The sequence below is a fragment of the Bubalus kerabau genome, chromosome 2 (assembly GCF_029407905.1).
Source record: "Bubalus kerabau isolate K-KA32 ecotype Philippines breed swamp buffalo chromosome 2, PCC_UOA_SB_1v2, whole genome shotgun sequence".
Taxonomy (NCBI): Eukaryota; Metazoa; Chordata; class Mammalia; order Artiodactyla; family Bovidae; genus Bubalus; species Bubalus kerabau.
This window is the reverse complement of record NC_073625.1, coordinates 162,260,741-162,283,382: the sequence shown is the minus strand read 5'-3', so window position 1 is coordinate 162,283,382 and position 22,642 is coordinate 162,260,741. Positions and strand designations below refer to the sequence as shown.

Here is a 22,642-nt window from a genome sequence, read left to right as displayed (position 1 = left end):
TCTTGGCAAAACTCTATTAGCGTTTGCCCTGCTTCATTCTGTATTCCAAGGCCAAATTTGCCTGTTACCCCAGGTGACTTCCTACTTTTGCATTCCAGTCCCCTTTAAAGAAAAAGACATCTTTTTTTTGGGTGTGAGTTCTAAAAGGTGTTGTAGGTCTTCATAGAACAGTTGAACTTCAGCTTCTTCAGCGTTACTGGTTGGGGCATAGACTTGGATTACTGTGATATTGAATGGTTTGCCTTGGAAATGAACAGAGATCATTCTGTCATTTTTGAGATTGCATCCAAGTACTGCATTTCAGACTCTTTTGTTGACCATGATGGCTACTCCATTTCTTCAAGGGATTCCTGCCCACAGTAGTAGATTCAATGGTCATCTGAGTTAAATTCACCCATTCCAGTTCATTTTAGTTTTCTGATTCCTAGAATGTCGATGCTCACTCTTGCCATCTCTTGTTTGACCACTTCCAATTTGCCTTGATTCATGGCCCTAGCATTCCAGATTCCTATGCAATATTGCTCTTTACAGCATTGGACCTTGCTTTTATCACCAGTCACATCCACAACTGGGTTTTTTTTCTTTCTTTGACTCCATCCCTTCATTCTTTCTGGAGTTATTTCTCCACTGATCTCCAATAGCATATTGGGCACCTACCAACCTGGGCAGTTCCTCTTTCAGTATCCTATCATTTTGCCTTTTCATACTGTTCATGGGGTTCTCAAGGCAAGAATACTGAAGTGGTTTGCCATTCCCTTCTCCAGTGGACCACATTTTGTCAGGGCTACTTAAATTCATGGTTCTTTAAGAAAATTAGCCTCAGAAGTGTTAAACAGAGCATTAAGTTTTGATTCTCTCCTGTAAAAATAGTTCTGAAATTAAAAATTTTTCCTTTTATACTATCCACGGTCTATGCAGAAATTCCCTTAACAACACATAACAGTGTAGTTATCCAAGTTCTTTTTCTTCCTTTCTAGAAAGTGGAACAGTGACAGAATCACACATTTTACATAAATCATCAGAATTAGCTTGGGTGCACATGTATGACATCTTCATTTCCAATATTATTTAGTGGAGTTATGTAACAATTGAGGTTATATATTATCAATCAAGGTTATATATTAACCAAATAGAATTTGAAATAGCAAGTTAATAATAAGCTGAGAAATGCACTTTTAAAATTGGACTTACAAAGTCTACATCAGTGCCTTTCATTTCACAAAGTTCATTATCTTTCCTGGGTTACCCAACAGTGGACCTAAGTCTTGGCTTAGGCTTAGGTGCTGGAAAGTTTTCCATTATTCACTCCAAAACTACTCCAGTCACTACATAGCCATTAAGATGATCAATTTGTATATGACTGACTTTTAATAAAGCTATAATAAAGATATCATTAAAGGTATATCAAACTTTTTTATGGATCTCTTTGTTTTCTTCTCTTTCCTGGTGGCTCAAATGGTAAAGAAACTGCCCACAATGGAGGAGAACCCGGTTCAACCCTTGGGTCAAAAGATCCCCTGTAAAAGATCCCCTGGAATACCCACTCCAGTACTCTCCTGGAGAATTCCATGGACAGTGGAGCCTGGTGGGCTACAGTCCATGAAGTCAAAAAAGTCAGACACAACTGAGCAACTAAGGCACATACACAGAGGGAGTATGTGTCTGTTCTATTTTACAGAATCTTTGAGAATATTATTCTCTAAATTGGTGTTCTATAATTATTTTTCTCATATGTTAATGCAGGGAGATTTGATATGAACTGTCAAAAATGTGAGTGTTATCCTTTACAAACTGCACACTGGAACTTCAGCTGTTATCCTTAGCACTAGCCTTCTGTACCTGCCATGTAACAACCTATTGTGCCAATGAGTGAACTCAATGGCCCAGAAGTTACATAGTAACTAGGTGGTGTTTGCCTCTATTTAGTTTCAGGCACTGAAATGTTGTCTAATACTGTCTTGCTTAAGAAACAGAACAGTTACAACATGGGGAAAAAATATTTTGGCTTTCTGATATTGGGAGTCCTCTTAGCAGGTTATATTTATGTACCTCTTCCAGATAATGTTGAAGAACCATGGAAAATAATGCTGTTAAATACTTTTTTAAAAACTTCATCATATTTGGTAAGTGAAATTATTTATTAATCAAGAAAGTCAAGTTTTATAATATTCTAGCTTTGTTTCATTTTGTTTTTACAAGTTCTTCATAATCTTGGCTTCCTGTTGTCAAATTCTCCTGACTGCTATACTGCTGAGTGATCTCAGAGCAAACTGTAACCAGATGACCAAGGAGGCATTCAGGTTGTATTTCTAAAGTGATCTATTCTGCTAGCAGTAAAAATGTGTGTGTGTGTGCATATGTGTGTGTGACAATCTTGTTTTATTTTTTCTACTCTTGTGTGCTTTTGAGAGGGTAACAGGCAGGAAGGCCAGGGGTCTCCAAATGGAGAAAACAGGCTGCATCTGTCAGACATTTGTGTCTCTCTTAAGCTGCAGGAGGAAACAAACTAGCATATTTTTTTTTCCTTCTCTATACAAATTTAAAAGAAGGTTTCCCTTAAAATACTGTGTTGCCATAATGACACCTGGTCTCACCTGAAGTTCAGATCAGATCAGATCAGATCAGTCGCTCAGTCGTGTCTGACTTTTTGTGACCCCATGAATCACAGCACGCCAGGTCTCCCTGCCCATCACCAACTCCCATAGAAAAGAAACGCAAAAAAGCAAAATGGCTGTCTGGGGAGGCCTTACAAATAGCTGTGAAAAGAAGAAAAGCGAACAGCAAAGGAGAAAAGGAAAGATATAAACATCTGAATGCAGAGTTCCAAAGAATAGCAAGAAGAGATAAGAAAGCCTTCTTCAGCAAAGATATAGAGGAAAACAACAGAATGGGAAAGACTAGGGATCTCTTCAAGAAAATCAGAGATACCAAAGGAACATTTCATGCAAAGATGGGCTCGATAAAGGACAGAAATGGTATGAACCTAACACAAGCAGAAGATATTAAGAAGAGGTGGCAAGAATACACAGAAGAACTACACAAAAAAGATCTTCACGACCCAGATAATCACGATGGTGTGATCACTCACCTAGAGCCAGACATCCTGGAATGTGAAGTCAAGTGGGCCTTAGAAAGCATCACTATGAACAAAGCTAGTGGAGGTGATGGAATTCCAGTTGAGCTATTTCAAATCCTGAAAGATGATGCTGTGAAAGTGCTGCACTCAATATGCCAGCACATTTGGAAAACTCAGCAGTGGCCACAGGACTGGAAAAGGTCAGTTTTCATTCCAATCCCAAAGAAAGGCAATGCCAAAGAATGCTCAAACTACCGCACAATTGCACTCATCTCACACACTAGTAAAGTAATGCTCAAAATTCTCCAAGCCAGGCTTCAGCAATACATGAACTGTGAACGTCCAGATGTTCAAGCTGGTTTTAGAAAAGGCAGAGGAACCAGAGATCAAATTGCCAACATGCGCTGGATCATGGAAAAAGCAAGAGAGTTCCAGAAAAACATCTATTTCTGCTTTATTGACTATGCCAAAGCCTTTGACTTTGTGGCTCACAATAAACTGTGGAAAATTCTGAAAGAGATGGGAATACCAGAACACCTGAAGTTAACTATTCTCAAACCTTGAGTTAACCAATGCATTTTTTCTTATGGAAATGTTTGTCTTAAGCTATGTTAATGTACTATACATTTACCCCAGACTCTGTCTTCAAGTTGGTTCCGCCTTTTGGCTCAGAAACTACTTGACAAACCATTATGTTATACTCAGATATTGTTCCCCTAATCTATGTAAACTAAACTATTTGTTTGGTAATCTGCCCTTCTACAAGATTCAAGTCAATTGTTTTATGGCCTGGGATGAATCGTCTGGTACAGAGATTATTCCAAAATACATTTTATGGATGAAGGGCCTAGTGCCATTCTGACTTTTAAGACATTCCTTTCTTTCATTAACAGACTGTTAATGACTATATAACATCCAGCTGAAGACTAGCAGGGGGATACTCTTTCTGCCCTCTTCTGATGCCTTTGTCAGAAGCTTTCTCTATCTCCTTTATACTTTAATAAAACTTTATTACACAAATGCTCTGAGCGATCAAGCCTCGTCTCTGACCCCGGATTGAATTCTTCTCCTCTGGAGGCCAAGAATTCTGGCATCTTTTCATGGGTCAACAACAAGCTTTCACTTTCAGAATTTCATACAAAATTCAGAAGTCACATGCTTACTCTGTAGTAACCTATGACATTTAAACACTAGTAATGTTTTTGGAACACAATATATGCTGTAGACCTGCAAGTAGGTTCTCATGGTATAGAAAAGCTGACTGTAAATGCCTAATAAAAAACATGAGAGGTTTGTTGGTGGTGGTCAGTTGCCTAGTGGTGTCTGACTCTTTGTGACCCCATGAACTGTAGCACACCAGGCTTTTCTGTCCCTCACAATATCCCTAAGTTTGCCCAAGTGTCCAAGATCCGTATAGTCAAGAATGAGAGGTTTAGTTAGAGGCAATCAGTTATCACCCCTGGATTTGTTATGACTACTTATTTGGAAACCTGATCCAGTTTACTCCTCTAATCTTCTCACTGCAAGATTAGCCTTCTCCCTTTGTCTGTCTCTCTGTCTCTCTCTCTCTGACCCTCTCTGTATAAAAAAGGAATCAGCAAAGATTGTTTGGTGGCAGATTTGAAACTGCTAAAGTCATTCCGTAATATTTTCCACTCCAACCAGCAAGGCATGAAAATATTACAGAATGACTTTGCAATACTTAGCAAAATTCCAATTGGCTCAGCAATTCCATTTCGTGGATTCATCATAGACAAAATGCAACCTCTGGAAGTTTTTCATGTATTGCTATTTTATTGCTTGTAATACCAAAATACTAAAAATAACAAAACTTTGCACCTCAATAGGGCTGAATAAGTGAACTATATTTTTATACACTTACTGAATCCTTTGCATTATGTAAAAGAATGAGGGGACTTTTTATGTGAAGATGTGGACAGATCTATAAGATATATGATTAAATGAGAAATGCAAAAAACCCAACAGAATACTTGTTATGTTGGAGTGACGCTACTATTATGAGACAAGTCTGGGAGTGCTCCAACAAGGCTAAGGAAATAACAAATGTCTTCCTTTTGGTAACTACCAGCTTTGTTTCAGTGTCTATATGTGCACTAGTGTTCATGATAATGGCTGGCATGTGTACTCCATTATGGAAGCAAAATAGTAGTCTAGCCCCAGTTTGTGTATATCAAGTAGAGCTGGCTAAATAATTTTTCGAGCCTGGTGCAAAATGAAAACTCGAGAACCCTTGTTCAAAAGGCAGGGAGAAAAAGGCACAAAGATATTTAATCATAAAGCTTTTCCTTTAAAAGCATCTATTACTCATGATATATAATATATGTGAGCTTCCCAGGTGGCACAATGGAAAAGAATCTACCTGCCGACACAGGAGATGCAAAAGACAAGGGTTCGATCCATGGGTTGGGAAGATCCCCTGAAATAGGAATGGAAATCACTTCAGTATTCATGCCTAAAAAATCCCATGGACAGAGGAGCCTAGAGGGCTACAGTTCAGGGGTTGCAAAAGTCAGACACAACTGATCACACACACACAATGTTGAGCTAGGTATGTTTGGGCTTCTCTGTTTGTTCAGCAGTAAAGAATCTGCCTGCCCATGCAGGAGATGCAGGTTTGATTTCTGGGTTGGGAAGATCCCCTGAAGGAGGAAATGTCAACCTACTTCAGTATTCTTGCCTGGGAAATCCCATGGACAGAGGAGCCTGGCAGACTACAGTCCTTGGGGTCACAAACAGTCAAGCACGACTGAGCAACTAAACAGCAGCAACAAATAATACAGGTAATAGTGAATACATGAATAACAGCATATACAAATTATAAAAATATGTATGTAATTTATGTGTTACAATGAATAATAATAACTTATTAATGTAATGCTTTTTATTTATCAAGTCTTTTCTCATTGTTCTATAAAGTTATTCATCAGGTCAACAAGATCTATACTTATAGCAACTTCATTTTCAATACATATAATTGAAATTGAAACCAATTGCTTATAGCAAACACAAGATCACATTAATTTTTAATAATCTGTATATTTTAGATATTAACCCCTTATCAGTTATATCATTTATATAACATCTGCTCCCATTCAGTAGACAGACTTTTAATTCTGTTGATAGTCTCCTTCACTGTGCAAAAGCTTTTTAATTTGATGTAGTCCCATTTGTTTATTTTTGTTTTTGTTTCCCTTGTCTAAAGAGACATTTCCAAAAACGTATTGCAGAGACTGATGTCAGAGAGCATATTGCCTATTTTTTAAAGAGTTTTATTGATTCAGGTCTTACATTTATGTCTTTAATATATTTTGAGTATATTTTTTAAATGATGTGAGAAGGTAGTCCTGTTTGATTCTTAGCATGTAGCTGTCCAGTTTTCCCAACACCATTTATTGAAGAGGCTGTTTTTTCCCCCATTGTATATTCTTGCCCTTTGTCATAGAGTAATTTCCCATATAAGTGCGAGTTTATTTCTGGTCTTGAGATTCTAATCCATTGATGTCTGGATCTGTTTTTTTCCCGTATCACAATTCTAATCCATTGATGTCTTGGTTTGTTTTTTTCCCAGTATAGTCCTTATTTGATCAATATAGCTTAGTAGTATAGTTTGAAATCAGAGAGCATGATACCTCCAGCATTGTTCTTTTTTATCAGAATTGTTTGGGTTATTCAGAGTCTTTTGCATTTCCATACAATTCTAGAGTTCTTTATTCTAATTCTATGAAACATGCCATTGGTATTTTGACAGAGATTACTTTGACTCTGTAGATTGCCTTGAGGAGTATGGTCATTTTTACAGTAATAATATCAATTCTAATTCATAAGCATTGTATATCTGTCTGTTTGTGTCATCTTCGATTTCTTTCCACATGTCTTACAGTTATCCAAGTCCTAGTCCCAGTTTGCCCTACATGTCACACTCCCTGGGTGGCCAGTCCAGTTGATCTGAGCACACATTGACTGCTGCCTACTGTGTCTATGGGTTTGAGCATTTAAAATTGTGTCCTTTCATTTATTTCTGATACTGGTAAACTGCAACTTCTCTTTCTTTCTGGTTATTCTGACTGGAGGCTGATCAATTTTATGGGATTTTTTTTCAATGAATAAATCTTTAATTTTCTTTATCTATTTTGATTTTATTGATTTCCAGGGTTTTTTCCCCCTTTATTCTTTCCTTCATACTTTAATATGCTAATCTAACTCTAAATTTGTAGTGGAGGAAGCTTAGATCAGTTCCTTCAGACCTTTCTTCTCCTCTAATAATGCATTTAAAGCTAAGAATTTTCCTTCAGTCAATGCTTTTTCTGCACTCTACAAATTTTGATATGCTATAATTTCATTTTCAATTGCTTAAAAATATTTTTTCAATTTGTCTAGAGGTATCTTTTCCTTGGCCAATGAGTTATTTAGGAATATGTTGTTTAATTTCCAAATGTGTAGGGATTCCTCATACACTATTATGTTTCCAGTTTTTATTTCACTTATGCTATGATTGACAACTACTCTGTATGATCTTAATTTATTTGGCTTGTTGAGATATTTTTCCCCCAAAATTTGTCCTGTGGTACATCTTTGTGAAATTTCTTTATGCAGTTGAAAAGAATGTGTATTCTGTTTTCGTTGAGTGGAATGTCCTCAATACATTAATTCTGTTGAGTTGATAGTTTTTTCAAATTTTCTATATGGTTACTATTTTTCTATTTGCTTTTTCTATCAATAAATGGTATAAGAATATCAATTTCCAACTAATAATTTTGGATTTTTTTTTTGTTTCTTCTTTCAATTTTTCAGTTCTCGATTCCTGCATTATTAAGCTCTGTTACTGTTTGCATACACATTTTAGTATTGCTGTGTCTTGGAGAACTAAGCTTTTTGTTATTATGATTCCTAGTATTGTGCCTTTTTTCAGAAGCATATATTATAATACAGTCTTGTTATCAGGGTGGCAGGAGATTGATTGAAGAAACCCCCTCAGAAACCAATATCAGGGCTGAAGTCCCTTATATTAAATGGCACAGACCAATTAATATAGCCAATCCTCCTATCAGTGGATTTTGTATCTGTGGATTCAACCTGTGTGTGCCTGCTAAGTCGCTTGTTATGTCCGACTCTGTGCAACACTATGGACTGTAGACTGCCAGGATCTTCTGTCCGTGAGATTCTCCAGGCAAGAATACTGGAGTGGGTTGCCATGCCCTCATCCAGGGGATCTTCCCTATCCAAGGGATCAAACTGGCCTCTCCTATGTCTCCTGCATTGGCAGGTGGGTTCTTTACCAAAAGCGCCACCTGGGAAACCTGGATTCAACCCACCAGAGATCACAACCCTAGGATATGGAGGGCCAATTGTATTTTGCTTTCATAGCATAACTGTATTAAGATTTTTATTTTACCTTCATTGTAATAAAATTAGAAATGAAAGAAAGTTAAAACAGTGCTTATTCCACCATTTTGTTGTATTTGCCATTCCTTTTGAATTGCATATTTGAAAATTGAGTATTTTTGTTAGACTTAGAGCCTCAGTCATTCTAGACCTTTCATGAAAAAAATGTTGGAATCTTTTGTCTATTGAATTGTTAGTCTATTTCTTACTGTAATCAGTTTGTTATATATTCTAAAGACTATCATTTTCATAATTGCAAGTTTATTATTTACATTGTGCTTTGACTTTTCAACCACTTTACTAGATTTTTTAAATATTATTGTTAAATTTAACAAAACTTAATTTTTCAATATGCCTTTCATAGCCTTTGGGTTTTGTTTGGTTTTTAATATGTATGTGTTGTATATTTTATTAAATTCTTCTTAAGGACTCTTTCCTTTCATTCAACCTCTTGGAGTCTAGAAGTATAGGAATAGCAAACAACCTGTATTTCTCTATCACCACATTTTGTTTTTCTCTAGACTAAGCTTACCTAATCTGACTGAAAGGTTTTCTCTTCAGTTAATCATCAAAACTCTATTTTCCTTTTAAGTCTTAGTTAAAGTAGAAGTTAAAAACCTTTTCCTCACCTTGACAATTATTCCAAAGAATTTTTCCCATATTTATATTACAATGTACTTTTATAACTTGCCTTTCATTAGACTGTGATTTTTTCTTTTCTTTTCTTTTTTTTTTTTTGAGGATGAATAGCTTGCCTAATTCTACTGGGCATTGACAACAGAATTATATATTCCATACTAATATCTATTGGGTGAGTGTATAAGTGAGGATTAGTGTCACTTAGGTTATTCATCATACAGTAGTAAAGCATCTGGGTTTGTATATCTTCTGGTGGTATAATCATTGATTTTTCTGACTATAACTAAGAGTTTTGGGGTCATATTGAATATTTATGTACACCTCTTGACTCAAAACATTTTTTACAGTTAGAGTATATGTGTATTTTTATTTCATTTTAGGCCCTGTTTGGTGAAATATTGGGGCTAAACCATTTCATGAAATTGATGGCACTCTTTTCAAGAATTCAAGGTTTTCCACCAACATCAGATGAGAACATAATTGTGAGAGATACAACATTCAATGATATTCCTGTCCGTATATATGTGCCCCAACAGAAGACAAAATCATTAAGAAGAGGCTTGTTTTATATTCATGGTGGTGGCTGGTGTTTTGGTAGTAATGGTAAGGGTGATACATTGGTAGATTCATTTCATATAATGTAAATGATGATTCTTATATTAGGAGCTACAAATTAAATATCATGCTCTTGCTTCTGAAATTATTTTCAGGAAATAAACAGGAATTAAGTTTTTGAAATCTCAGTCTGAATAAAATGTTATTAACATTCAGCATTTAACACATTTTGTTACAAAAAAAAATTAAGACAGTTTCTGATCTTACCACTCACTGACAGACCCTATAAATTTTGCAGAATGAAGATTAAGCACCTTAGCAAATAAAAACTCTTTTTGTCTTTTGAACTCATTAACATATTGCTGGAAATGTCTTATTTACCCTTCAAGACGCAAATGATTATTTTCAGAGTTCCTAATGCCCCAATATAGATGTGAAAAAGCTTTTCAATTACTTAATTAAATGTTAAGATATAGTCAGCTTTCTTGAAATCATCTCCTGCTTAACAGTATAGGACTAAATAATGAGTTGCATTTTATTATTTTATTTTCCCTTGAAGAACATTTCTATCCTTTCCCAGATCAAGTGGTACTCCAGAAAAACAGTTTAGTTTTTATGTTTGAAAGGAGACATTTAGTACATTTTTTCATGTATGTTATCACAATGGGTAGGACTGTGGATTGAAAGTAGGAAGACGGTGTTCAAGGCCCAAGGTCCAGTGTACTGAGAGTAAGGTTGGCAAGGGTAAGACATGCCACTGTGCTCTGAAAAGGAAAACTGATCAGGGGCAAGTGAAAGGATCACCAGACTTAATGATTCACATTCTACTGACATGTGAATATGTAAACTGATCAACAGGAAGCTAAGTATTAGACTTTTTTCTTTAGGTAATATTTTAAGATAAAGGGAAGAAATATAAAGTCATCACAGTAAACTTTATTCTTGACAGTATCATTTTTCAATTCTTATAGTGGTCCAGTGTTGTGGTCTTTTACAGACCAGGACCTGGGGACCAGAGTCGATGAAAAGAAAGAGAGAAAAAGAGAAGGAGAGAGAGCAGTATCGCTCAGGTTACGTGCAAAACCAATAAAGCCCATGCACAGGACATGTGCCGCTCATGAAGGCACAGGGCGTCCTCTCAAGAGGGTCTTGAAAGCCCGGTGAGAAAGTGAGCTTGGTAGGCATCCACACTCCTAAAAGAATGAAGACAGAAAGAAGGACGTGGGGGACCCAAGTCTCTAGTGGAACAAGGGTATTTTATTAGCAGAAATGCATGCTTATATATCTTCAGTAAAATGATTACTCAGCCATTACAAAGAATGAAATTCTACCAGTTGCAACAAAATGGATAGTCTAATATATACAAGGTCGCTGAAGAGAGTCACTGAAAAGAATCCAAGCAGGTGCCCTTTCCCATGATCTCAGCCCTGAGAACTGCATGCAGCTCTACTCTTTCCTGTATTCCAGGGACTGATAAGAAACAGAGAGTCCTTGAGAAATGGCACACAAAGGAAATTGCAACATATTGGATCCCTTAAAGCTGAACGTCCCCTGACAGTCCAGTACTTTTTCTTTTATTTCAGATTATTATAGCTATGACCTTCTGTCAAGATGGACAGCAGAGAGACTTGATGCAGTTGTCATATCAACCAAGTAAGAGCTGTGTTATTTGATTTTAGGCCATATGCCTTACATATCAGTATACATTCAACTATATAGAGTGTCTTATTATGGCAAAAATAAATCTGTGCCTCTGATGACATTGATTATGGACAGAGAAACCAAATGTCAGAAGCTGTCCAGTCCAGCAGTGGAGAGAAAAGGCATACACCATATTTGAAGGAGGAACAGAGGTCAGAAAGGCAAGGTGTTGTTCAAGTGAAGTTAGCCAACAGTATCACATGGATTTTACTACTACCTCTGGATCTTTCCCTATAATTAGCAGGATATTAAGGAAATTTTTGAGCCAGAGGATTGGGGTTGAATGTCAGCTCTGCAGATTGGTAACTGTGTGATATTTTACAGGATATTGAACTCTAAGTATTAGCGATTTGCATATCTCATCATTGACATGGGGACTACATATTATAATACATGTAACAGTGCTTAGAAAGGTGACTAGAAGTTAGTAATCCATTGATATTACCCATATTTACCATGAAAGTAAGACAAAACCTATCTCAAAGTCCATTCTAATATACACCTTAGAAAGAGTAGGAAAAGGGTTTAAATTTTCTATAGAACACACTCTCTGTGAGAACCTTCTTAAACATAAACTTCAGAAAATTCAGTTAATGGACTAATGGAATAATTATCATATTAAACTGATATATTTTGATAAAATAACAGTAATTCTAGAGAAACAAGTAATAATAATGATATTTTTTTTAAAAAAAAAAGATAGAACATTTACCAAAAATAATCACTCTGCAAATATTTTTTTTCTGGGAAAGGTAGCAGCTAGTAAGCTTTTCTCCAAGACTGAACCAAATTTAACAATTGGACTTTATATTTTGATTATAAAAATAACAATATTTAGAGATTCCCAGTCAAATTTTATGATTAGGAAAAACATGTTTCCAACAAATATGTTGGTAAAAGCAAAATTTTACTCTTGATTTTTGGTCAAGAGTCCAGGAAAATCAATGGTTATAGCACAGGGAACTCTGCTCAATATTCTGTTATACACTATATGGGAAAGGAATCTGAAAAAGAATGGATATATGTATATGTGTAACGGAATCACTTTGCTGTACACGTGAAACTAACACAACAATGTTAATCAAATATGTCAACATAAAGTAAAAGTTAAATAAAAAATTTTAAATGATAAGAAAATCAATGATTAAGAAAGCATTGTTTTCCTATCTACAGCTACAGACTAGCCCCAAAGTACCATTTTCCAGTTCAATTTGAAGATGTGTACACTGCATTAAAATGGTTTTTAGACCCCCAAAATCTTGAAAGCTATGGTGTAGATCCTGGAAGAATCGGTATCTCTGGAGACAGTGCTGGAGGGAATTTAGCTGCAGCAGTGGCACAGCAGGTAAGATGCTCAGCATTTTCACTTATTGTATTTTCTTTATCTTTCATTTACTAATTTTTAACTCATACATCAAGATTATAAATATAATTTGTCACTAATTTTATTTTACTTATTTAAGAACATTGAGAAGAATGATTTCATACTGTGAACTTCTTTATATATAAAATGCTGAGGCAATTTCCTATATAGTCCATTGGCATTTTTAATGAGAGAAAATCAATAAAGGGTAACAATAAGTATAATTAAGAAATCTGAATATTGTATGTAATCTAAGTATATTCATGACATATGTTCAGAATATTGTATATTATAATATACTTTAATATGTGTATATATGCTTGCCAGAAAGAAATATAGGTCATCACTGAGAGAAGTCAACATGATCCTAGTTTCCAGTTTATTCCTAAAACTGATTATTTTTTTTTCAGTAATCAACAGAGAGTTGAAAGTAAGCAGATATACAAAGAGGAAAATAAAAACAAGTTAACAGGAAAAAGATATCACCCAGATTCAGATGTTCTTATTGTTAGAAAAATGTTTTAGTAGAATCTGTTTAAAATAAATAAAAGTGTATTTCAAAATTTGGAAATATGCTCATGAAAGAAACTATGTAAAACTAATAATATAAGATATATGAAAAATAAACAAAATTTCAATAAATAAAAACATTACCCATAAAAATTAGGCTTTCAATGTAGTTGTTTTAAGATTTTATACTTTTTGAGCAATTTTAGATTCATATAAAAATTGAGAAGAAGATGAGAAATTTACAGTCTACCCTCTGCCACACATTCATAGACTCTTTCATTATCAACAACCCCACCCAGAGTGGTACATTTGTTACAGTTAATGAACTTGTATTTACACATTATAATCCTCCAAAGTCCATAGTTTATATTAGGGTTCATTCTAGGTTTTACTATGTAGAAGTGTTAGTATATTGACTGCAATACAGCAATATAGAAAATTGGAAGAGAGATCAGAAAATTGTTTGTAATGTTGAACAGAGAGATTAAAAGATAGAAAATATAAAATAATAATGTCATTAAATATATGGCAAAAAGACTAATATGAATATATCCTTCTAATCTGAGGACAAAATGATGACTATTTTTAGAAATAAAATTCCAGAAAATTCACAACCCAACATACTCTCCCTTTGGATTTTAAAGAGGAGTGTTTCAGGCAGAAGGAAATTAACCACAGAGGGAGGATCAAAAAGATAGGAAAAAATAAAGAGGAGGGAAAAAGGTAAATATATTCACAGACTAAAATGAAAATGAACATGACTCTATAAAACAATAATAATTGTGTCCTGTGATGCAAAAATAGAAATAAATTAATATGAAAAATTATAATAACCCATGCACAGAAGGGCTAATTAGAATATTAAAATATTCCATTAACTTTCTATTCTGTAAGAAGGTAATAAAGATATAATTAACATTCAGTTCAGTCGCTCAGTAGTGTCCAACTCTTTGCGACCCCATGAATTACAGCACACCAGTCCTCCCTGTCCGTCACCAACTCCCGGAGATCACTCAAACTCATGTCCATCGAGTCGGTGATGCCATCCAGCCATCTTCACATTTGATAAAGTAATGAATTTTATGTTTATCCTTAGTGGACATATAAAAAAATTTTATAAAAGTGTACCAATAAAATGATATCAGAGGAAAATTGAATAATAAAAAATATTTCAAAAACTACAAAATGGAAAAAGAATAATAGAATAGATGAGATAAATAGAATGCACAATAATACATAAATTATGAATTTAAACCAAAAATATTAATAAATGTTTTGGTATAGATGTACTAAAAATTCTGGTAGAATACAAAAAATGGAAACAATAAAATTTTAAATTCCAACAGAAGTTGTATGAATAGGATGCTTTAAAACATAGATATAGATAGATGCAAGAAAAAAAGATGGTAAAAGATATGTCAAACAAATACTAATCAGTATACTTATTTTATAATCATATTAAATAATCTTAGAGGAAAAAAACTATTCCTGGAATTAACATGCAACATTCCTAACTATAATTCCATTTACTGGAAGATGAAAAAAAAAAAAAACATCCATTTATATGCAATTAATAACAGTCTGAAAACACAGAGCAAAGCTGATGGGAAATAAAGGAAAAATGAACAAATTAATAGCAAAATTGGAAGAATTTTACTAATCTCTTTCAGTAATAGAATAGCATGGTTGATAAATTTAAACAGTGAACATAAAATAATAAACAGCAGAATGTACATTTCTTTGAAACACACAAAACATTTTTCTTAATCAGGCACATATGCAGGGTTATAAACCAAGTCTCAAACAATTCAAAGAACTGAAATCAAATAGACCCCTGCTATTCATAGCATAGTATGTGAGCTAGCAGTATCAGCAGCATCTGGGCACTTATTGGAGATAGAGAATCATTGGTCTTACCACAGATGTCCTGAATAACACTATGCATATGTAACAAGAATTCTAAGTGATTCTAAGTATGCACAATAAAACTTGAGAAATCAAATTATTTAGATTATATCTCTCTCTGTCCACAGTTAGCATAATGCTTTGAACTACTAATAAAATATCAAGAGAAAACTCTGTATGTTTTGAAAGTAAGATGCTCATTCCTGATTAATCCAAGTGTGAAAATATTTGACCTGCATTATAATAGATATACATTATACTGTGTGAAACACAGATATATCAACATCCAGAGGAAAATATACAGCCTTAACTAAATATAAAAAATTGCTAAAATTAACAGGTCAGTATCCATTTAATGAAATTAAAAAAAGAAAAGAATGCCTAAAAAATAGAAACAAAGACAAAAAAAAAAGGGATAAGAGATAGATGAGAGCATAAAAATGAAATTAAAAATAAACACAATAAGATCAGCAAAGTCAACAGAAATAGTTTCTTGAAAAAAGCAATATAGTTGATTAGTCTGGGTGAGACAGACCAAGAAAAAATGATGGGAATCTTAATAAGCTGATATAAGGAAGAAAAGGAGACTATAGCTGTATATCTTACAGATATTAAAAATACAATAGTATACTTTGAACAGCTTTACTGCAATGCATTCAAATTTACATGAAATAGAAATATTCACTATAAAAAGAATTGACTCTAGGGGAAATATGAAAAAAGGATTATATTATTATCATGAAATAAATGGAACGGTCATTTTTATATTTTTACACACACACTCCAGGATCAAATAGTTTTAAACACAAACTCTAGCAAGTATTTTTAATAGAAATATCTACTTCTAAAAACAAATTCTGAAAGTTGCAAAAGTTGCATTTTGGGAGGCTGACGTATCTTGATTTGTAACCTGACAAGGTCAATTTGAGAAGGAAAAATGATAAACATCTACATTTGTGAACACAGATGCAAAATCCTGAACTAAAATACTATCCAAAAAATTAAACAATACTTTAAATGGTTAGTATATCGTGACTATTTTGAGTTCATTCTTTAGATTGTGATAGGTTTAATATTAAAATACCTTTAATACAATTCTCCAAATTAATAATTTAAAGAAGAAAATAATGATTATCTTAATAAAAGTAAGTTGTTTAAAGATAATATCCAGCATCTATAAATATGAAAAAATTAGGAAACAGTGAATAGAAAAGAATCTCCTTAATTTGAAAAAGTATGTATACAAAATCACTTAGAAGAAACATCATACTTAATAGGTAATTCATAAAAGTTTTCTCTTGAAAATTGGATAAACACTACCTGTACCCGATAAGCAAGCGATACTATTTTTCGGTATGCTAATAATCAGTTTGATTCTTCCTGAGTATGTCATTACTTCAGGCATATACAAGATAAAGTTGGTTCTGAAAATTTTAACTTACCAAATATAACTATGCAGTAAACTAGATACATATTTTATGACTGATAAAATGATCAGTGTGTTCCAGTAACAGAAGCATATTGCAGGAAAATTAGCTTTGAAGAAAACTATAGAATTCTACTGTTTCTGGAAGAAGATGGGGACTATATTTAGAAAAGCACAAAAGTTCTAATTTTATTTGAACTATTAAGTTTAAATATTAAATTTGAGTAATAAGTTGAAACATCAAATAAGTTCAAATATTAAAAACTTAATAGTTCTGTATAATTTAAACTTATCCAGAATCAAGCATCTCTTTAAAACTCAAGCTATCTCCTTCCCATCTCAATGCTTGCTAACATATTTAGGTATTCAAAAGAATTCTAATAATAGAAAAATATGTTAATCACTCAGTCGTGTCTGACTCTTTGTGACCCCATGGACTATAGCCTGCCAGGCTCCTCTGTCCATGGAATTTTCCAGGCAAGAATACTGGAGTGGATAGCTATTCCTGTCTCCAGGGGATTTTCCCTATCCAGGGTTTGAATCCAGGTCTCTGGCATTGCAGGTGGATTCCTTACCATCTGAGCCACCAGGGAAGCTCAATAATAGAAAAGAGAAGAACAGTACGTGATTATAAACTTATAGAACCTCAGATTATAAATCCAAGTTCCATAAGTATGAAATTACATTTAGTAAAAGATCCTCTTAAAAAAAAAATGATTCTCCTGCACAGTCTATGAGGAGGATATGAATTTATTTTGCTTTGAAAATTAAAACATATTAACTACATGAACATCTAATATACAGGGAGGCCTGACATGCTGGAGTTTGTGGGGTTGCAAAGAGTCAGACACGACTGAGCAACTGAACTGAACTGAACTGAATACTAAAATTTACTTGATATTAAGATTTTTATTTTTTATCAAACTGTGTTATTGAATTGTATTTTTAAGAACCTTAATAATACATTGTTTTAACATTTTGGTTACTTTTTTCATTAAAAGGACTTATTAAAACAATATATTATATTTTTTTTCAGCTCTTAGAAGATCCAGATGTCAAGATCAAGCTCAAGGTTCAAACTTTAATATATCCTGCCCTTCAGAATTTTGATTTCGATTTACCATCATATCGAGAAAATGCACATTATCCAGTTCTGTCGAAATCACTCATGGTCAGATTCTGGAGTGAATATTTCACTACAGATAGATCACTTGAGAAAGCAATGCTTTCCAACCAACACATTCCTCTGGAATCAAGCCATCTGTTCAAATTTGTTAATTGGAGTTCTTTGCTCCCTGAGAAGTTTAAGAAAGGTCACATTTATAAGACTCCAACTCATGGTAGTTCAGAGCTCGCTAAGAAATACACAGGGATTCTAGATGTGAAAGCTTCACCATTGCTAGCTGATGACAGCAAGTTGCGTGGTTTACCCCTGACCTATGTCATCACTTGTCAATATGATGTCTTAAGAGATGATGGACTCATGTATGTTACTCGACTTCAGAAGTCTGGAGTTCGAGTGATCCATAACCACGTAGAGGGTGCATTCCATGGAACACTTGCTTTTCTTTTTACTAAAGTTGGTTATAGAGCAGCCAATCAGTATATTAATTGGCTACATGAAAACCTGTAATAAAAATCTGATCAATATAGAAAAAAGTTAGCCCCAGAATTTCAGGAAAAAAGGACAAACACTGAGAGTATTCACATTAGGAATACATGTTTTATAGACTACAGTCTTTCTAAATCTGCATGTAGGTAATTATTGTTATTGTCAAGGAATGATTTTTATAGGTTAGTGTCACTCACTTTTGTTTCTCAGAGTATATTAGATTTTATTTTTCACTTTTAGCTATCACTTTGAAGCATCTAGTTTTCTTACATTCTTTTCATTTTACTTGTTTCATAAATTATTTCAGTTAGAATAAATGTCTGCTTGTTTAATACCAACCATTAACTCTGCGTGGTTTCAGGTCCTTGGATAAGATCCATTTAATGCTGGTATGAAAGAAATTGTTATTCTTTCTATGTATTTTTGTCCCAGTTCTATATCAACTGTCCACCACTGCAAAATTTATTTTCTAATGCCCAACTCCTTAGTCAAGGAAAACAAAATATAAATAATTGAGATATAAAAAATCTCAGTCTCTTGATATTTTGATGATAGGTGCTGACAGATTATTTTAGCCAAACAAAAGCAACATTTACTTTTGGATAATCTGAATCCTTGAAACTGGCAAGGAGTCAGCTAAGAAAATAGCTCCAAATATGAATAGCTGAGCAGTAACAGGAGAAGCACAAGGAAACAAAAATGCATATGTGTGTGTGCATATATGTTTGCACATATGCTCATATACCAATGTATTTAATCTACATCTACATATATATATATATATATACATCTGTATATACGCACACATACATATATACATGTCCTCAAATGTATACCAAACCACACTATAACATTATAAATTTAAAAATAGTTTTAGGAAAATAAATTATTAAGAAGTGAGATAGGTAAGTTTGAAGATGTTTTATATGAAATAAATTTATTTTTAAAAATTTTATGTGTGCCTCTAAATAAAGACTTTATAAAACATAATGAATTCAATTATTTGAAAAAAGTGCTGTAAAAATCTTTTTGTTGAATACTTCTGTTACTGGTGTTTGTCATTATCCTCTGCCTACCTCAAAGTATTCTGCAGTGGAAAACTTTACAAATAAAGACAGTCCAGTGTTCACGTTCAGCATACTAAAAAATATTTCCTTAACTGAGTTAGTGTATTCAAAATAAAACAAGCAAAAACACTGCTGAATAAGTGAATGGATGTGAATTAGACAAGAACAGAAGTCCAGAAATAATTCATGTATTATTATGTTATTTTCTTAAATTTATACCTGACTTTTTTCATATTTAAACCTGTTCAAAAGTACAATATTTTCTTGTAATTTTTATTTTCTAGTTGTTGACATCAGGGATATAGAAGCCAGTTGCTTTTATATATTGACCTTGTATCCTAAGCCCTTGCTTAATTCACTTAGTAGTTCAGAAAGCTCTACACTGAATGATTTATGATTTTCTGTGTAGATAATTGTTTCAACTGTGAATAAGGGTTTTATCAATAATTATTAATTAACAGCCTTCATGCCTTTTATGTCTCTTTCTTGTCATATTGCTCTGTCTAGGATCTGCAGTAGTGTTAGGGAAAGAAAGAGGGGCAAGAATGGATACTCTTGTGTTTTTTCCAGTGTTCAGATTTTAATTATTTGATATTAAGTGTATTATCTAACAGCTTGATATTAGGTCTACATTTTAGGGTTGCTTTTTACCAAATGTGTTTATTCTCTTCTCCTTCAAGTTTGCTTGTTGAATTTTGGACAAGAAAATAATTGTTGAATTTGTCTAATTTAGTTGCTACATAAATTGAAATAATTACATGCTATTTTCTCTGTATTCAGTTTATCTGGTTGTTTAATCTACAAGGTCAATCAATTTTTGTACTCCAGAGATGAATTCCACAAAGTCATACAATTCTTTATATTTATTACTTTTTTCTTTCTTCATTTTTTAAAGAACAGATTTTTATTACAAGTAGAGACTCTTAATTGTGCTTCTTAAGCGTCAGGGTACATGACAGTCAGTGAATGACTATGTAAATTAAACTCCTCATTTTTGTCAACTTTCCATCATGATGCCTTTGCTCTTTGCTGAAGAAAAACAGAAAACATCAATAAAAGTTCTGTTGGGTGGGGTAGAAATGCACAACAAAGAATACCACACAAAGCGCTTTCATGTGTGTGTCCCTACCACAAGACAGACACTGTCACCTTCCATTCAATCTATTGCCAAGCATATTTGTTTTGATAGAAGTTTTTGAGAAATTCTGTTTGCAGTGCTGGAATAGAGATGTACACATAGGGTATGGACATGTGGACATGGTGGGAAAGGGGAGAGTGGGACGAATTGAGAGAGTAGGGTTGATGTATAAAAGGAGATAGCTAGTGGAAAGTTGCTGTTTAACACAGGGAGCTCAGCGTGGTACTCTGTGATGACACAGAGTGTTTGGATATGGGGGAGGGGAGGAAGACTCAAGAGGGAGGGGATATATGTGTAAATATAGCTGATTTACTTCATCATACAACAGAAACTAAGACAACGTTGTAAAAGCAATTATACTCCAATTTTTAGAATGCTGATGATTAAGAAAATGTGAACATGTACCAACAAAGAATAGTGATAGGGCCAGGAAACTGATAACACTTTAAACAATAGATCAATCATATAGCAGAGACACAGGACCTCCCAATAGAACATTGATAACAGTGTCTGAAGCACGTTCCTAATGTACTTAAAAAAAAAAAAGTGTTTATATATTTATTTGGCTGCACCAGTCGTAGTTGGGGGCCATGGGCTCTTTCATCTTCATTGTTGCATGGGGCATCTAGCTCCCTGAGCAGGGTTCAAAGCCGGACTCCATGGATTGGGAGGGCAGAGTCTTCCAATGCTGGAAGGAATGTAAACTGGTACTGCCACTCTGAAAAATGGTATGAAGATTCCTCAAGAACTTTTGTTATGTAAAGTTTAAAAATAAAATAAAATTAAAAAAAAAAAAAAAGATAGCATCTTAAGGGTGAAGTTTAATTTCTACATATCTATTTTAACCTGAGAAAGATTTGCCTTTGGTTAAGAAAATTATTCCCCACAATTTCTATTACTTATATCTATTACTTGACTTATTACTAATTTCACCTGAATGCTTTTCAAATTAAAGTATATATTTTAAGAAAAGAGATAGTTGAACAAATCAAAATGAGAGAGACACAGAGAGAAGAGTGATAGGTAATCTTTAAACGTTTCCCCCTGAGTCTTAACCTGTTATTTAATCCTGTCTTTACCTTCTCCCTACTGTCAAATAATAAAGCAGACTATATGAAAAGTTTATATGTTTTTGTTTTAATGCTAAGCTAATTGCCAGGCAAGGACTGCATACCAGACAAGAAATTCACTGAGTCATTTTTGAAGGAGGAAAAGCAGACTTTTTGAGAACTGAAAAGTGAAAGGGCATCTGCCACATTGGCTGTGGTCATTAAGAACTGAAAGGTAGTGTCCATGCAGTACTTCTGGGTCCATAGGTCTGTATACAAATGCCCTTAATCATTAGTCATGAAAGACTCTCCAGTTAGATTCAGGTCAGGGGTATTTAAAGTTCATAGTTTGTTAAGAAAATGAGTGTCAGAAGTGTTCTTGTGAAAATATAGCATTAAGTTTTGATTCTCTCTCTCCTGGGCAAGTAGATCTGTGCGCTAAAATTTTTCCTTTTATACCAACCAACCTCAATGCAGGAATTCCTTTGAAAACATAGAAAAAGTAGTTATCCAAATTCTTTTTCTTGTTCTCTAGAAAGTAGAATCATGACAAAGAAAACACTCATTTTACCTTAAAGTCAGCAGAGTTAGCTTAAGGACCCATGTAAGACGTCTTCACTTCCAATATTTTATAGTGGAGTTATTTAACAACCTATAAGTCAAGGTTATATATTAACCAATATAGAATTTGAAATAGCAAGTTATATATTAAACCCAGAAATGAACTTTAAAAATGGGACTTACAAAGTCTACATCAGTGCTTTTTATTTTACACAGTCCTTTACCTTTCTCTTGTTTATCAAACAGCTGGGGCTTGGGTACAGCAAAGTTTTCCATCATTCTCTCGAAAACTATTCCAATCACTACATATCTCTTATGGTACTCTATTTGCATATAATTACTTGGCTTTTATTAAAGATATAGTAAAGATATATCAAAACTTTTTAATGGACTCCTTCACTTACTACTCTCAGGGGGGGAATGTGATTCTATTTTCCAGAATCTTTGAGAAGGAATATTCTTTTCTATCTTGGAGTTCCACAAATATTTTTCTCCTGTGCTAAAGCTGGAAGATTTGACCTGGCCTTTATGAGAATGCATTTTTTTTTTTATACAAACACCAAAAACTGCCCTGTGGCAACTTATTGTGCTAGTGAGAAATCTCCTTGACTCAGAAGTTATGTAATAATTTTGGGCA

General features: G+C 33.8%; 1 protein-coding gene across 1 annotated transcript; it reads left to right on the top strand.

Moving 5' to 3' along the window:
- Nucleotides 1-1,985: 1,985 nt before the first annotated feature.
- On the top strand, nucleotides 1,986-18,211 carry LOC129644968 (arylacetamide deacetylase). Its single transcript, XM_055570352.1, has 5 exons — nucleotides 1,986-2,123; nucleotides 9,499-9,721; nucleotides 11,257-11,326; nucleotides 12,548-12,719; nucleotides 17,615-18,211. The coding sequence occupies exons 1-5, from the start codon at nucleotides 1,986-1,988 to the stop codon at nucleotides 18,209-18,211; spliced, it is 1,200 nt and encodes a 399-aa protein (XP_055426327.1).
- The last annotated feature ends 4,431 nt before the right edge of the window (nucleotides 18,212-22,642 follow it).

Coding starts and splice junctions, on each gene's coding strand:
- LOC129644968 (XM_055570352.1), top strand. CDS start 1,986: ATGGGGAAAAAATATTTTGGCTTTCTGATATTGGGAGTCCTCTTAGCA. Junction 9,722..11,256: donor CTGGTGTTTTGGTAGTAATG/GTAAGGGTGATA, acceptor CTTTTATTTCAG/ATTATTATAGCTATGACCTT. Junction 12,720..17,614: donor CTGCAGCAGTGGCACAGCAG/GTAAGATGCTCA, acceptor ATTTTTTTTCAG/CTCTTAGAAGATCCAGATGT.